The sequence below is a fragment of the Dermacentor variabilis genome, chromosome 4 (assembly GCF_050947875.1).
Source record: "Dermacentor variabilis isolate Ectoservices chromosome 4, ASM5094787v1, whole genome shotgun sequence".
In the NCBI taxonomy this organism is placed as follows: domain Eukaryota; kingdom Metazoa; phylum Arthropoda; class Arachnida; order Ixodida; family Ixodidae; genus Dermacentor; species Dermacentor variabilis.
The window spans coordinates 6761470-6778811 of record NC_134571.1 but is presented as its reverse complement, the minus strand read 5'-3'; the positions used below and the strand labels follow the sequence as shown (position 1 = coordinate 6778811).

The 17342-nt window shown below is 48.8% G+C and overlaps 1 protein-coding gene across 2 annotated transcripts in view; it reads right to left on the bottom strand.

Moving 5' to 3' along the window:
* Positions 1–10058, bottom strand: part of LOC142578614 (sushi, von Willebrand factor type A, EGF and pentraxin domain-containing protein 1-like) — a 266473-nt gene extending 256415 nt beyond the window's left edge. For both annotated transcript variants that reach the window (XM_075688028.1, XM_075688029.1), the window contains exons 1-2: positions 9864–10058; positions 5432–5639 (exon numbers count right to left, since the gene is read on the bottom strand). In XM_075688028.1, coding sequence (XP_075544143.1) covers positions 5432–5639; positions 9864–9932 — 277 coding nt within the window. In that variant the 5' untranslated portion in view covers positions 9933–10058. The remainder of the gene's footprint in view (positions 1–5431; positions 5640–9863) is intronic.
* Positions 10059–17342: the final 7284 nt, after the last annotated feature.

The window sequence follows — 17342 nt, the reverse complement described above, 5'->3', positions numbered from 1 at the left end:
CCCTGGAGCTGCGATCAAGAACGCTATCGCCCGCCATGACCGACAGCTCATCCCAAACGGCGCTGTCGCCACAGTCCGTCACTTGCACCGGCGTTCCACGACAACGGGACCCCAAGATCTTCAGCGGTGCAGACGACGAAGACGTAGAAGACTGGTTGGCGTCATATGAACGGGTGAGCGCGCACAACAAGTGGGATGATCCAGCGAAGTTAACCCACGCCATCTTTTATCTGGCTGGTGTTGCCCAACTCTGGTTTCACAACCCCGAAAGTGACCTACCCACATGGCCAATCTTCAAGACAACCTTTACGGAAGTGTTCGGCCGACCCGCTGTTCGCAAGCTGCGCGCGGAACAACGCTTGCGCGCCCGAGCACAGCAGACGGCAGAAACGTGCACGAGCTACATTGAAGACGTCGTGGACCTGTGTAAACGAGTCAACGCGGCAATGCCCGAAGCTGAGCGAATTCACCATATACTGAAGGGCATCGATGACGGCGCTTTCAAGATGCTCCTAGCCAGGAATCTGCGCACTGTGTCCGAAGTCGTCAGCCTATGCCAAATTAATGATGAGTTAAAGAAGCAACGCGCTTCGACTCGGTGTGCTCTGGGAAGCGACGACATGGTGGCAAGCCTTGACAGCATGTACGACCCATGCTCATTATTTCAACGGGTCAAGGACTTCGTGCGTGAGGAAGTTGCCCGCCAACTTTCTTTAGTCCCCTTCACTCAGGAGCCCACCTCCCGTCTTCCAAACACGCTCCGCACTCTCATTTCCGAAGAGATCGCTCAAGTTGTCCCTCCCGCACACCCTTAGCCGCCTGCAGCTGCGAATCTCAACTCTGCGCTGGCAGTGCAGCCTGTCGCCACGCCTCTCACCTATGCGCAGCCAGTCCTGCCTGTGGCGCAGGCAGTACGCAGGCCTCCGCCTGCGTCTTTCGCGACCAATTCCCAACCGGTGCCACAGGAAGCCCATGCTGCATCTTGGACCGCACCGAGGGCTAATCCTTGGAGGACGCCTGACAATTGTCCCATCTGTTATTCTTGCTGCACTCCCGGACACGTCGCCCGATCTTGCCGCCGTCGGCCTCAAGCTTTCGGCGACGCCTCCCGGCCTTTCCAGTACGGCAGCCAGCCATTTCGACAATACGCCACTCCTTCCCCCCAACCGTATGCTCGTGCTGACCTTCCAGAATTTCCTTCGCGTCGCTCGCCATCCCCTCGCCGACGCTCGCTCTCCCCAATGCGTCGGCGACCCGCACCACATGACCAGGAAAACTGAACGTCGCAGTTCACGAGGCAAGAACTGCGCCCCATTCGAACTGCCTAAGTCCTCGCGCCTGTCCTGCTAACGTGGTCGAAATTTGTGTGGAAGGTGTTCTTGCATTCGCTCTTGTGGATACCGGAGCAGCCGTTTCTGTGATAGCCGTTAAACTGTGCCGTTCGCTGCGCAAGGTGACCACGCCGCTTTCTGGACTGTCGCTTCGTACGGCAAGCGCGCAGCACGTCACTCCGCAAGCAGCCTGTACTGTACGTGTGCTAATTCACGGCATTGTTTACATAGTCGAGTGTATTGTTCTTCCCTCCTGCTCGCATGACGTCATCCTCGGATGGGACTTCTTATCCCGTCATAAAGCCGTGATCGACTTCGCACGCACCGAAGTTAAATTTTCCCCTTGTGACGCACCCTTGCACGAAGATTGTCACCGCCCTTCTAAACTTACCGTGCGCGAGGATACAGATATTCCACCTGGCTCCTTCGCTCTCGTACCCGTCTCTTGCGATGCCATCACTGATGCAACGGTCCTCTTCACACCGTCCGACGTCTTCATGAGCCGTAAATCTCTCCCACTACCCTTCGCAACACTTGACATGGCCGGCGGCTGCAGCAGTATATACTTTTGCAATCCCCTCTGTGCGCCTATTACATTGCTCGTTGGTGAATGCCTTGACTTCGTGGAACTCCTCGACTCTTCGTCTTTGGTTGACGTCCCCGGAGACTCTTTTGATGTCGACTCCGGCCAGTCATCTTCGATTGACACGCTTCCAAACACCACCTACGCTCCAGGCGTTCTTGTGTGGTTGTCTGTCCCTTTCCAGACTCCGGAGCTTTCCTCGAAACTCGTCCCAAAATTCGAAGGGCCTTACCGAGTCTTGGAGCAAACATCTCCGGTGAATTTTCTAATTGAGCCACTGTCACCACCTGAAGACTTGCGCCGGCGTGGACGTGACATTGTCCATGTCTCGCGTCTCAAGCCCTACCACGACCCTCTGCCTCCTGATTCTTAAGGCGCCAGGATGGCTCTTTTTGTCCGGGGGGAGATTGTGAAGAAGAAGACGCGCCTCGCGGCATAGCCGCATCGCCAACGCGCGACTCGGCTCCGCTCACGCTGTTGATTACTGTCGCCTTTTTTGGGCAGTGCTTCGGGCTCTCTCGCCGTTCCCGGTCGCTGCGCTTTTGCATTAGGAGCCGCCAATAAACCTTCTTCTCACATATTTCTTAAACCTGGACTTTAGAGCACAATTAAAAAGTTGCGACTTTACTTTTTTATGGAGGCTAGTTTATTATCATTTAACTCTGGCAGTGGTCTACTAATCCACAGATTTCAGGATGAACGAATCCACTTCGTCGATGTAGTGTTAGTGGTACATTTTCAGGTACTAGATGTTAATAGTGTCGAGAAATGTACAAAATGTCGGGCGTACAAATGTACGCTCTCTCTTTATCACAAATTTTTTTACAGCTCACTAAGCCGCCCGCCTTACGTCACGCCATCATCTTCACGCATGTCACAGCGCACCAGCTATCAACTCCAAGTTTGTCGTCCTCGAACACGAACTGTCACTTTTCAATCATAATTTTTTCCTCGAGCTGCCAAGGACTGGAACGACCTACCCATTAATGTCGCTGCCATCACATGTCATTCACAATTTCTAGAAACTGTTGAAACTTGTATTTCAATGTAACACCTGCCTTTTCCTATGTTCACATGTTAACCACCCCTTATGTAATACCCCGAATGGGGTCTTTAAGGTAATAAAATGAAATGAAATGAAAAGCCTTTTCTGCACAATTCTTCGGAATCACCGATGTCCAGTCGACAGCATAAATTGTCTGCATAAACAGAACTTAGTCAAACCGCTGCTGTGTCAGATTATTAACATTGTGAACTTTTCGGAGCGTAAATCGTGTTCATTATGGTGCTCCCGCAGGCTGACACCGTATTATCGTTGTCATCAAGTTATCGCTCAAGTTATCACAGTTTCTCTATATCTTATGGATTCTCTATATACGCATGGTAAAGAGGCGTGTTTCCTAAAATTTCGCCTCCGGGACGATAATAGCGTTGTACGCGTCAATTGTTCGCGCACCAGCTCTGTAATGTGCGGCGGGACATGTAGCGAATGAACTTGACTCATGAGATTTGATTCAACGGCCTACAACTGTGCTCGCCGCTGTCGTGGTAATTTTAATTTCCCGTGTCTTTCTGTGCGCAATGAAGTTTGCCTAATGAAGTGTTATATTACGAACTTGCACGTATTTCGATGCACCCTGATTGCAACTTGACAAATGTACTACGTATCGTATGGCCACAGTTGCCATTTTAGCAATTTTCTCACTTGATTTAAGCACGTTTTAGTTCTGTTTAGCGACAATTTAGCAACAGGCGACTTCTTTAGCGACGTAAAAGAATAACTGGCAATATTTTAATGACTTAGAAGTTAAAAAACTGGCTTCGAAAATGACATTAAAAAGTGCCCTCTATCATTCTAAAGCTACGAAAGTTCGTTGATATCTGCCGTACGGAGCGTGGGTTATGGGATCATAATAATCAACGGTGGTCTGCAAACACGAAGACCATGTACGTTGCGATTCATTGCTCCGATGGAAACAGCATTCATATTAAGCTCACAAAATGCACTTTATATTTAAATTCTTTATAAGACATTAAGTATAGGTCCTAATGCTACACGTGCTATAATTTTACTAAGAGCGTTCCATTAGTGGAACAGCAAGTGTCGCAGGAAATCAAGCGACCGAATTTTATTTCAATAAATTTCAGGGTGAGGTTGGCAACCCAAGACAGATCAACTGTAGAAAGATGTACATATCGGAGCGTCTCGACTCGTCCACGCGAATACGAACGCACCGCTTCAGCTCTCCGCGCCTTTCTATTAAGTGAATGCAGCACGGAGCTTTCAGGTGGATCAAGATACGGCAACGTAACATTTGACCTGTATAAACGTCCCGCACGACAACAACACGACCAAGGTCGCGCCACATAATTCAGTTCTTGTTTTAACAGTGCCAAAAACTAGTGAATACGCTTGCTCCACGAGCGCCAACAGCGTCCTTGCCTATGAAAGTCCGATGGCCCGTGTAGCTGTGAAGCCGTGCTAGATTTGCGATCTTAAGATTATAAGGTAAATTCAGTATTTCATGCGAAATACCTTAGCAAAGTAAAGGTGGTCGGCACCATGTCGGTAAATTCTCTGTTTATTCTCCTCAGCTGCTCGGACGCCTGACAAACGTGAATCGTTTCAAACGAAGCCCTGTGTCATATTAGCTTATATTAGTGTTCCCAAAATGCTTGCATTATGTGTTGCTCACTCGGCATATTTAGGGACAATTTTGGTGAATTTGGAGTAAAACCTAGCGAAACTTCAGTGACTTCTCTGTCACGGTTTAGTGATACGCTCTATAAAACGTTGGCAACAACGGACTGATGGCTGACAACAGTTATGTGGTTCGAAAAGACAGGGCGCATCGTAAAATGGCGTATACCGTAAATTCCATTCTTCCAGTGAACTTGTAAATTACAGAAAACTTAATTATACATAAATTGCAGTACTACAACAAGCTTCTTTGTGGCGTCAGGGACCAATGCGTTTTGTAATTACACTGGGCTCAGCAGACGACATTAGCCAGAAGACTGACTTCCGGTGAACCCTCGGGCAGCCTCCGGCAACTAGGTCACGTGAATGTGACGTGACCTTCTGTAATAGTGCGAGCTGCGCGCTGTAAACGTACTGCCCGAGTTAGGTAAATCAAAGAATCCCCTCGGTATACAAATTCCGGCTGGCGAACCGTCACTGTTGACAAGGTGTAGCGTGAGGTGACGTCCCGAAGAGTTAAAAAAGAAAGAGTGCGATGATTTCTCTGCGCAGGGCTCCTTTGGGCAGCATTTCAATACCGACAAAGGTTGCGTGCAGAAGAGAAGAACGGTAGCGGAAAGCCTTAAAGACGACTTTTGGTGCGTGATGAAAGCATGTTCCTCGCCACACCAAAAAAAAAAGAACCTTAAAGATATGGCCGCGTCACTGTGACGTCTCCCTAACAGGGGAAGGCTAACCGTACTGAAGGCATTCATAACAAAGTTGCTTCACTCACTCACACCTTGAAGATGAATAAACGAGAATGAACGGGCTCACCTGCGTCGTCGCTGAACGACACAACTGCGACTCGAGTGGCGTTTGGCGTCACCTCGAAGTACTTGAGAAAACTGTGTACGAAGCCGAGCTGCATCTCGAAGCCCGCTGCACCGACACTGCCCGACCGATCGAGCAGGAAAACAAGGTCGGTGTTGTTAGCGTCCAGGCTCTCCCATCGCAGCCGACGAAAGTCCGATTGTTGCGGGCCCTGCAGGTATTTGAAATCGTAGTTTATGCAAAAGAGGGGTCATTAGCCACTTGTACGCACTGCCTGTGACGCTCTACCCTTTTTTTGCCGCCTTTTAATTCACGTCACTGCACTAGGTCTGCCGTTTTTACATATGCAAACGTATCCCTCAAGTGCACTGCTATTTACCCCATCCGCTGTTGGTTGGAAGAACCGAATTATTTATCGCAGATTGCTTTACATGTGTTCCACCTCGCTTGATAACCATGGCTGATCGTTTTCATGTTGTCTGACATGACATGGCAAGAACTTTATTTGAGCCCTGAAAAACTGAGATCTAGGGGAGCCGAAGGCTCCCCCAGATCAACTTGGTGGCTCCGCCCACGAGGCAATCGGGAGACGAAGTCCCGCCGCAATGTCGTGGGCTCTTTGGACAGCCTCGAGTTGAATGTGCAGATTGCTGCTCTTCAGGAATACCTCCCATTGCTCTTTTGTGATGGGTGGAGAGGCGTTAAGGGCTGGGCACAGAGAGAGGATGAGTCATGATGGCATTCGGGGTTCGACTGTGAGTGGCCAGGGTCTATCCTGTTAAGGGACCGAGGAGTGGGATACGAACTGGTTGCAGAAGTCTGAGTGCGCTAGCCTGAGCTTTGTTCAATTTGGGGTGGGTAGGAGGTGGAAATGTCCTCCTATCCAGACGATAATGGGGAATAACTTCGTGGAAAGTACATAATGAATCTTTGTGGATGTTGACTTGGTTCCAAGCCTGGCTACCCGCGACAGCGCGGTACGTGAAATCGAGCGCTCTCCGGTGGGCCTGCTCGTTAGGATTACATCCGAACAGGTTAAATGAGCCATCTAGATGGGCTGCGTACCACGAGATGTGGTATCCTCCTTCGCTGCTCTCTCGAGTTTTTTGAAGTGCGTTGTTCAAAATACTGTTCACCTGTTCAGACACGAGGGCGGTCGAGAAGGATCTAACCGCCTTGGGCATGTCCGAGAAGAAGATAGGGGGAGCTTTTGCACCGTGGAAAGCTAGAGCGATCGCCGCTTCCTCCGTTACATGGGCAAACTTAGTATAGACAGAGGCTGCATTAACCAGGTTGCCCCCCGCGTCTACAACCGAGGCAACGAACTTAGCCTCACTGTCATATCTGGCGGTATCGACAAAGAGGGCACCTAGTTTGTGCTGATTGAACTTTTTAAGGATGGACTTGGCTCTCGCGAATCTTCTACCCTCATTATGCACTGGGTTGTCTGCTTTTCTGATTTTGTCAGGTATTCGCCTGCCTCTTTAATTGTGGACGGCCGATGAGTGAAGATCCATGACGTGGACCGATGGGCGATTTCGGCTTGGGTCAAAACGCGATATAATGCTTTCTGATTTTCTTTGTGACGCTACTTTCGGTACGCAGTATCAAGGTGCAGGATTTTCGGATGTTAATTCATATTGGCTGCCTTTATTTAGGGCTCGTTTGTCCCGATAAGAAACACTGGTAAAATTTTCGAGAACGCGAGAGACATAAGTTGCTGGAAGTGGCCAGCTTGGCAACTTCCAGGGCACAGCACAACTTTTGTTATACAGGTACTTCATGAGTTCGACGTGGGAACATGATGTTAAGGGGGGAATATATAGTATTGTTCTGCAGAGAGCCATCGGCACAATATAAAATAAAATGGAAGAAAATAATGAGAAACTCTTGGTTGCACGAAATACAAAATTAAAACGGAAATCAAACATTGATACAATGTAATAAGGACGATGCATAAGGTTATGGATCTGATAATGACAATTGGCTGAGAAACAGTTGCTAGCGCTAACAACACACACGCGCGCACACGCACACGCACGCGCGAACGCACACGCACAGGCACACACCTGCAGTAGTCATTTTGAGACTTCCATTACTTCAGCTGTTCGTGGCATACACTGCCTCCAACATAATCCCATCTTGCTATGGCATTCGCTATGGCACCGCGGCATGACGACAACTGTATGACGACAACCGGAATACGAAGTCAGACTGATAACGATGACATCGACCGCGACAGCATGAGGACGACGGTGGGCAACAGCGGCACAATCACGATTGAAGACGACAGCATGATTACGATATACCGAAGAAGGAAATGGCATCGATGAATTGATGAACGCGATGTGACGATGGCGGCAGACGATAATGGAATGACGTTTATGAAATAAAGACGATGGCAAATGACAGCGTGGTGACATGGTATGACAATAATATGACAACTGCGTGTCGATGATGGCGTGACGACGACCGAATGACGACAGTCGAATGACACAGTTAGAATGAAGACGATGGAAGGGCCGCGATGACGTCACGATGATAGTATATAAATGAACGCATAACGACCACTGTATGACGAAGATGACATGACAATGGTATGAGGACAATGGGATGACGAATCTAGGAGGATGATGGCGTGACGATGACTCTGTCACAAAGTCTGTATGACGAGGATGACCTGACGAAATGGCGTGACGACGACGTCATTACGAGAGTCTACTGAGGAAGTTCGAGTGCCGACAATGGAACTTCCACGACGGCATCGTGGCGGCTGTATCACAGCGAAAGCATGACGAATGTATGACGACGGCATGGCGGCGACCACAGCATGACGAAAGTCGGATGATAAAGCTGGGATAATGACGATGCAACGAGCACATACCTATAGTGGCCCAAGCTGGTGGACAACTTGGGTCAGCGTAAGTTGACAGACAGACAGACAGACAGACAGACAGACAGACAGACAGACAGACAGACAGACAGACAGACAGACAGACAGACAGACAGACAGACAGACAGACAGACAGACAGACAGACAGACAGGCAGGCGGACGGACAAAGATAGGCAAAGAAGCCCAACTGCATCAAAAGCAATCATTCATCAGCCCTTTCCCTCCCCGTCCCTTTTCCCCAGTGTAGAGTAGCAGGCCAGAGCAAGTTATAGCTCAGGCCGACATCTCTGTCTCTCTGGCTCTGTCTCTCTGAAATGCAATCTACAAAAGGATAACACGTATAAGCTTGAAAGCCCTTAACTATTGTTCTCAGCGACACAAAAACGAAAAGTAGATAACAATAGCGTAAGCGGGCATAAAATCATGACCTGCAACTGAGCCCCATAAAGTTGCAGTTACATAAGCCTGTAATCTGCACTCCCGTTTTGCTTTAACGTCATGGGCTGTGAGAGATGCAGTAGTGGAGGACTCTAAGTTATATCACAGGAGCTCTTTACTGGGCACCCAGATAGTTGTACAAGAACAGGTAAACTTAACCTAGTCCATTGGATATTTGGACCTTAGCGAGATTGTACATTCAGTTTTCCTGCTAATCTGAAATCTCTGATACAACTTGATTTGATTGCATGTCTACTGCCTGGCTAATTACACTGATCTCAGATATATTTCTGCCGCAGGGATCTTGCCGCACGTTGGGTAACTTGGACAAACCCTCGCTACGAGGTGGCTGGGCATCGTGCAATGTGCAGCGCAGACGACGTCCCCAATATGCGCATATAGCAAATGCGTTCTTCCGCTCTTATACGGTCAAAATAGCACGAATGGCCATAAATATCTACTCATGAACACCCACGCAAAAGTCATACGCACCATCGAACGAGGCGTGCAAATAGCAGAGGCTGCGTGCCTAGTAGCCTTAGAACTTTTGACATAGCGAGCGCCCTTTTAATGGACATTCTCGCACTTGGCCTGGCTAGAACACTGAAAGGGCCGAGTTCTGTGACGGTGTCAGTGTCTGAAGTGAAGATGACTTTATTCTTCCCTCGTATCACGCTTGTAACATCGTCCATTAGCATAATTCTACGCTATAGTTGTGCTTAGATGACAGCGCATACTTACGCATAATTTTTTGATCTAGGCCGCTCACCGCACTGTTCCGACTTCATAATGCCAGCGGTGTGAATCTATTGTACCGTTGCCTGGCCTCAGCTTCATTTGCCGTCGCTCTCGGCTACCATGCGGAACGCGAATGTCTTTTTTTTTCTTTTCACGATATGACGGCTCACTTGTGGCTCCTCGTGGTGCGGTGCCCGTCTTATTCGTCTTTGCGCGATGCTCGCACCACCATCGCTGGTAACCGCTGTGCAAGCTGAGCGGAGTCCTTATAAGGCAAGAAGGAAGTGCAACGAACATGTGCCAGCCTGTCTAGAATTACTTCACAGACAAGAGTGTTTGCGTAGAGGTAAAAAACGACCACCCACCTGTGCCCAGATACGGTTGTAGAGGAGCAAGGTGATTAAGCAGGCCTGCAGAGCCTCAAGCGCCGACATCGTCTTTAAGCGGCTGCCAATGCCCTCGATAAGCTCACTGCCTGGGTACTCGTCGCACTCCAGAGACACAATATTTGTCTCCCCGCTGGAAAGTTGCCTGCGTGTGAAGTTGCTTGCTGCCAGCCGGCGACGTTATCGCCGCTTATGGTGCTTCTCGCACTTCTGTAATGCAACACCGAAAATCGCGGTGTCCTCATCGCTTGCAATGTGACCAAGCACCCGTTGGTCTGATAACGCGCGCGAAGGAGCTTAGCGAAAAAAAGAAAACGGAACTGCGCCCTATTCGTATTATGTATCTTTGCGCTGAGAAGACGGTGCGTTTCGAAGCACTTCTAAAGGCATTATACAATGTCGTGTACTCTGTGTTGGGAATTCTCGAGTAGTCATAGCAGGACTATATATGGCTGTGGTCACATCCAAACTACGAAATAAATAAAAGGGAAATAGGTTGGTCCGTTCTTCTTCATACCAAAAAAAAAAAAAAAACACACATGCCGTTCGATAAAATGCATAGCCATGTCCCGGTGCTGTATGTTTTAAAATATTATGTCCGGCTGGACTGTACAGTAATTTCTAATGTTAACTATACACGCGATGACAAATCTTACCACTATAGGAAACAATCGCTTAGAGAAAAAAAAAATGTAATTGAAGGAGGTGACATACTCTTACGATCACGTATTCTTGCGCAAGGACAAGCAGATATGAGTCCGAAATCCCATTTGCGTTCGTCGTATCTGTGAGCTTACTACAAGTTACTTTGATGCCACAACGCCTAAATAATGATGCGACAATACGGCGCCTCTCAGTAGCCTGTCGACAGCAAAGGAGTGTTCTTATCTGGAAAATAATTGACGTACTGACTCCCAGCAAACAACTTTTCTGCTGGAGATGTCCCACAAATGCACCTCCCCATATAGTCACTCAATAATTTCTCGATATGCCAGTTGCGTATAATTAACCGCTTCGTTGACGGTAGCATTTGGACATCTGAAAGCAAATGTGAGCCAAATTTTGTGCGCCTACAACCTTCGGGGGCGGTCCTCAGTTTGCCGGTATAACAGCAGGTAGAGACTTATGTAATTGGCAGTGGCTGTATTTATCGCTTCCTGTAAATTTTCAGATGTAACACAAGGGAAAGCGGCTGCCTACATCAGCCTCGCCGCTTGTTCCTGTTGCATTCGATGTTTCGTAATATGTGCAAATGCACAGGAAGTGATAAGTACAGTGACCAGTCACATATGTCTCTACATATGCTATAACGGCCACATGTGTGTGCCGCTTACAATTGTTCTACGTGCTCAAAACTTGGCTCACACGTACATTGCAGAATATTTTGTTTCGACAACAGAGACATACTTAAAATAAGACTGCTTCACATAAGGCACTACTGCTTTGTTATAATATATCTACTGACAGAGTAAAAGTTCACCATCACAATGAACACATGCTTCCCTCGTTATTTCAGTGGGTAGAAAACTTAAAACAATGACTAAAATTGACTGCAATTAAACGCATTCTGTGTGTCTGGCTTAAAATTTTCAACAATAATGAAAAGTGTTTACATTAGGCAGATTTAGCTCCGACCCCCCCCCCCCCCCCCCATCTAAACATATTGGAAGGAAGAAATAGTTTTTCGCGGCAAGCACTGCATCCACCCGTTATGTTTTACTTCTCTTATTCTGTAGGAAGACACACGTCTTGTGAATTTTACATCCGGCCACTCAACAGTAACAATCTATACTCGCTGACAACTTTCTGTGGCTATGAGTGGCTACGAAGGGAAAGCCACGGAGCCAAAGAGCGCACAAATGAGAGCGCCTCTGTGAAGAGTCCCGCGTTTTCATGCCCGTTAGTTTAAGCTGGAAAGGAGAAAACATAAGTGCCTTATTAGCAACAGTTAAATCAGGCAAAAGACATCCCAGAATGTAAAATGTTACTTATTTTGTGGCTTTTCCCTTCCGCGTCTCGGCAAACGCAAAACCGTAGCACATGGACGCTGCATCGATTCAGCGTCTGTTCCTAGCCACACAAAAAAAAAAAAAAAAAAAAAATCTGTCATACGGTGGTGAATTTCCTGGGGTGGTAACACATGTGCAGGAGCTCCACTCCCATAGCTTTGCCTTCATAGCCACAGAATGTTGTCCGCGAGTATAGTCCTTATTTTCTTTGCAGTTCTTGAACTTCTGAAAAATGATTATAACACTGCGAAACAGAGTAAATGCGCCCACAGCTTCGGTAAGTTTCCAAATAGCTTCGTGTAGTCTACCTACAGCACTTATTATGCACCCATCACCCTTGCTTAAACTAAATTGCATGCACAGCAAATATGTTATGGCGTAAGTCCAGACATCTTAAATTAGCTAGCTGTGAAACTTTTTGTTATGGTGAAGCAGTATTGCTAGATGGAAATTTTTGCAGCAAACTTCACATCCATGTACAGCTGTGTAGCCATTCTAAGGGAAACAGGCCTTGGTCGACATTATCCGCTAATATCGAACCAAAATTTTTATCTGTGTAACCCCAGAAAGTCAAACATACCATTTTTAAACGTTGTTTGATATCTCACATAGCTCATTTGAGCATGGACTTCACTAAATACGCGCTGCTATGCAAAACATATTCTGGAACGGTCTGGGATGAACTATTATATATACATAATATTAAATTTGTCCTTCGGATTGTTATCTTGGAGATCTTGCCAGTTTGTCTCTCGTAAAGTATAAAAGCTGCAATATTACTTCATCACATGAAGAAGGGTAAAAAGAAGGACACCGACCACTGAAAGATTACAAGAAAATGACAACCCGGCTGACTTCGCCAGCATTGACCTAGCTTTGCCAGCTCTCTCCCATGTTTAGTAGCTGTGTCGCATATTTATTAGAAACTGTATAAAATGTACGATGCCTGATTATCACTTGTGAGTGCTAAAATCTTAAAAATGATACCTGAAAACTTCAGCCAATGACAAAAAAAGCATCATAGACATTAACATGCTGCATAATACGACTGCGTGAGGTGGTACGAGTGCGTTGCGCGAATTTGACAGAAAGTCTCTAATGTCCCATCAGGTCGGACTAAAATGAGAAAATGAATAAATTGAAAGAAATAAAATGCAAGAGATCTGGTGTGGTACAAAGCAGGCTGGTTCTTGAAAACTAAATCCTAATGTCCGATATGAAGTCATCAGTGACATAGATTACATTTCTGCGCAGTATTTCAATATCTAAAGCCCAAATCATAAGGAACTAACTTCCGCCGGATTTTCTTTATCTTCCGGCGTCCTCAAAAACAGTGCGACGCTCGCTCTATGCCAAAGTATGGCGGCTAGCACAGCCCGTCCGCCCATACCAGATCACAGAGCCTGGAAGCCGATTTACGTTGGCCGACGCCGAAAAACCATCGGGAACCTTGTTCCTTGGGGTTGGGTATGAAAATAAAACCAATGTTGGTACAAATCAGTACGAATTGCCCAACAGGTGCCCCGTAATATTCGTCGTCACCTGCGTTCGAAGGCTACTATGGTTCAGGACTAACGCACAATGGAGAAAAACGAAGCGAACCACTTAATCCACACTCGTGAATAAATGAGCCCTGGCACGATTATACCCCATAAGGGCGTTCATATTACCTTTTTGCAGCACCCGTATTTCATTCTTGTCTCACAATACACGCATTACTAATTCGTGACTTCGAAGTACGTGTTCACAGCCACATAGAACTCAAACCACTTCGATGCACAGCGAGCAGCACTAAGAGCCGTTTGCAAGCTGGCCTCTTGAATTTGGGCATTCGCACCACACGGCATGTTGAACAGCAAACCGAGGGTGTTGCCACAATGCCCGAAGAGGCTCGAAACAAAGAACCATAACAGGCACTAACGAGTAGCACATGCACCATGGCACCGCACAAATTGCACTCGCGAAGCTATAGGCGCGGTGTAGCTTACCGTTATTTCAAAATGAGCACATCTTTTAGTACAATTATCCCAAGAGCTCTGCAAATGCTTCACTCTCATAGGCCACCGTGTTAAACGCTCACCTACGATGGTGACACGAGTGAAATAATACGCGTACAAGCGAAAAGCAACGCTCGCCTTTGGATTCGTTGCTCAAATTTGGCACCATTTCGGGTCTAAACAAGGTATTTTGCTTTGGATATCATATTAACTTCTCGCGACGAGCGACCACGTAGACCGTTAAAGTCTCGGGCTCTCGCAGGAGAGGAAGAACGGACAGTCCGTCTCTTAGCGTAGCATTCTTTTTAATGATCTCCTTCGGAACGCTAGCCCGTGCCGGAGCGCCAGCCGCTCGAGCTTCGTGTAGACGCGAGCGTCTACGTCATCCCTCGTGCGACGCCGATGCTGCTGCCGCTACAGAGGGCTCCCCCCCTAGAGAGGAGGAAAGTTCGACGAACGATGGAAAGTCTACGTGACGCGGCGTGTCTTGGCGTTGGTCTTGGGTGTCACGTGCACTGGCGGCGGCGAAGGATGCAGCAGGGTCGCGTCGCATACTGGTGGAGCTGATGGCGTGGGTGCTTCTATGTAGGCGGGTTTGAGACGTTCCAGGGCAATTGTGTCTGATCGGCCGTTGACATTCACAACAAGCGTCGTCGGACGACGCTCTAGAACACAATATGGCCCGGAGTAGTGTGGTTGCAAAGGCTTCCGCACGGCACAGTTACGCACGAAAACGTGGGTAGCAGAGCTGAGTGCGGGAGAAACGTACGGGGACCTTGCTTTTTGTGAACGTGTAGGCACGGGGCGCATCTGGCTGAAAAAAGCTTCCAGTTCGGCAACGTAGTCGGCAGGTGATGGCATAGGCGTTTGGGGGGTGGAGACAAAGAAATCGCACGGAAGGCGTAGGTGGGTGCCGTAGACTAGCTGAGCACAGGAGCAACCTAGGTCACTCTTGAGTGCGGCTCTGATGCCAAGTAAGACAAGGGGCAAATGTAGGACCCACTTCTCCGGCGATTCATGTGCCATAAGGGAGGCCTTGAGATGCCGGTGAAAACGTTCAACTAGTCGATTGGACTGAGAGTGGTAGGCAGTTGTGCGAAAACGTGTCGTTCCGAGTAGTTTGAGTAGCTCGTTGAAAAGTGCTGAGTCAAACTGCCGACCGCGATCTGTGATTATTGTGGATGGGCAGCCGAACCTTGCGATCCACGTAGACATGAAAGCTGCTGCAACAGTGGGCGCTGAGATGTCAGATATAGGTGTAGCTTCTGGCCACCGTGTATAACGGTCGATGCATGTCAGTATGTAGCAGTAGCCTTTCGAGGGTGGGAGAGGGCCGACGAGGTCCAGGTGTATGGTGTCAAAACGAGCATCCGCTGGAAGAAAAGACTTGGCAGGCGGAATGGGGTGACGCTGGATCTTCGAACGTTGACACGACAAACAGCAGCGAAACCAGTCGCGAACTTGCGCGTTTAGCCGAGGCCAAACGAAACGACTGGAAAGGAGCTTCTGTGTCGCGCGTATGCCAGGGTGCGACAGGTTGTGCACGGTTTCGAATAGACGTCTGCGAAGGGATGCCGGAATGTATGGTCTAGGTGTGTCGTTAGAAGTGTCGCAGACGACGGATGTACCATCTGGGGTCACAACGACGTCTTCCAATGTCAGGGACGTTGAAGAATTCCGGAGTGTACGAAGTTCAGTGTCGTCACGCTGTTGACTGGCGAGTAAGTCGGCCTCGATGATGAAAGGTTCCGATGTCAACGTGGAAACGACATTGACACGACTGAGGACGTCGGCTGGAACGTTGTGGGTGCCCTTGATGTGGCGGAACGTTGTTGTAAACTCGGAGATGTAGGAAAGGTGTCGAATCTCGCGGGGCGAGTAACAGGACGCCGAACGATGCATTGCGTGCACAAGGGGCTTGTGGTCCGTCAAGACAGTGAACGCACGGCCTTCGAGGAAATGGCGAAAATGCTTGATAGCCAGGTAAACAGCGAGTAATTCACGGCCGAACACGCTGTAGCGGGACTGCGCAGGCTTCAGTTTCTTGGGGAAAAAAGCGAGTGGATGCCACGCATTGTCGATGAATTGCTGCAGAACGGCACCAACGGCGTTGTTTGAAGCGTCGGTCATGATGGCAGTGGGTGCGTCTGGCTTTGGGTGTCTAAGCAGCGTGGCGTCGGCGAGGGCAGACTTGACTCTTGTGAAAGCGTCGGTGGCCTCTTCAGTCCACTGAAGCACTTGTTTGCGTTTGTTTACCAGGAGGGCGTCTAGCGGAGCCATAAGTCGTGCGCACTCGGGAATGAATCGGCGGTAGAAATTGACGAAACCGAGAAACTGGCGAAGCTTGTTGAGTGTGGTCGGTCGGGGAAGGTTTTCGATGACGCGAATCTTGGACGGCAGTGGTCGAATGCCGTTAGCGTCGATGATATGACCGAGGAACTCGAGTTCGGTTTCACCGAATTCACTCTTGGCGGCGTTGATGACAATTCCTTTACTGGCAAGGCGTGAAAACAACAACCGCAAGTGGTGAAGATGTTCTTCTGCCGAAGAGCTTGCGACGAGAAGGTCGTCAATGTATGCAAAAACGAAAGGCAAACCTCGGGTGACGGAATCGATGAAACGCTGAAAGGATTGTCCCGCGTTCCGTAAACCGAAAGGCATGCGGAGAAATTCGAAAAGACCGAAGGGTGTGGTGATGGCGGTCTTGGGAATGTCTTCTTCAGCGACCGGTAGTTGATGGTAGGCGCGAACGAGATCGATCTTAGAAAAGATCGTCGCTCCGTGCAACGCTACCGTGAAGTCCTGAATGTTCGGTAGAGGGTAGCGATCAGGAACGGTGACGTTGTTTAGTGCCCGGTAATCACCGCATGGGCGCCAGTCTCCCGTCTTCTTAGGCACCATGTGAAGTGGTGATGCCCAGTTACTGGAGGAAGGGCGGATGATGCCAGGTTGCAGCATGTGTTCGAACTCCGCGCGAGCGATCTTGAATTTCCGCGGGGACAAACGCCGGGGTCGGAAGTAGACCGGTGGGCCGGAGGTGACGATGTGATGGCACACGTCGTGTTGTACCGGTGGCGTCCAGTCCGGCAGGCGCGTCAAAGTGGGAAACTCGCGTAGGAGCGCGGCGAAAGGTTCGTCCAACATGGCAGAAATAGGCGCTATGGGCGATGTGCCTGATGATGGGACGCCGGGAACGGATAGCTGGGTCACGGAGTCGATGAGACGGCGTCGTTGGATGTCCACAAGGAGTCCGTAGTTATGCAAGAAGTCTGCTCCAATGACTGCATGACGGACGTCTGCAACCAGGAAGATCCAGCGGAATGCTCGTCGAAGGCCAAGGTTTAGCATGACGGAGCGTGACGAGAAAACTGGAATCCTGGTGCCGTTGACGGCTTGCAAAAGCGACACAGGAGTCGCTTTTCGGTCGGAGCGCTGGGCGGGGAGAATGCTGA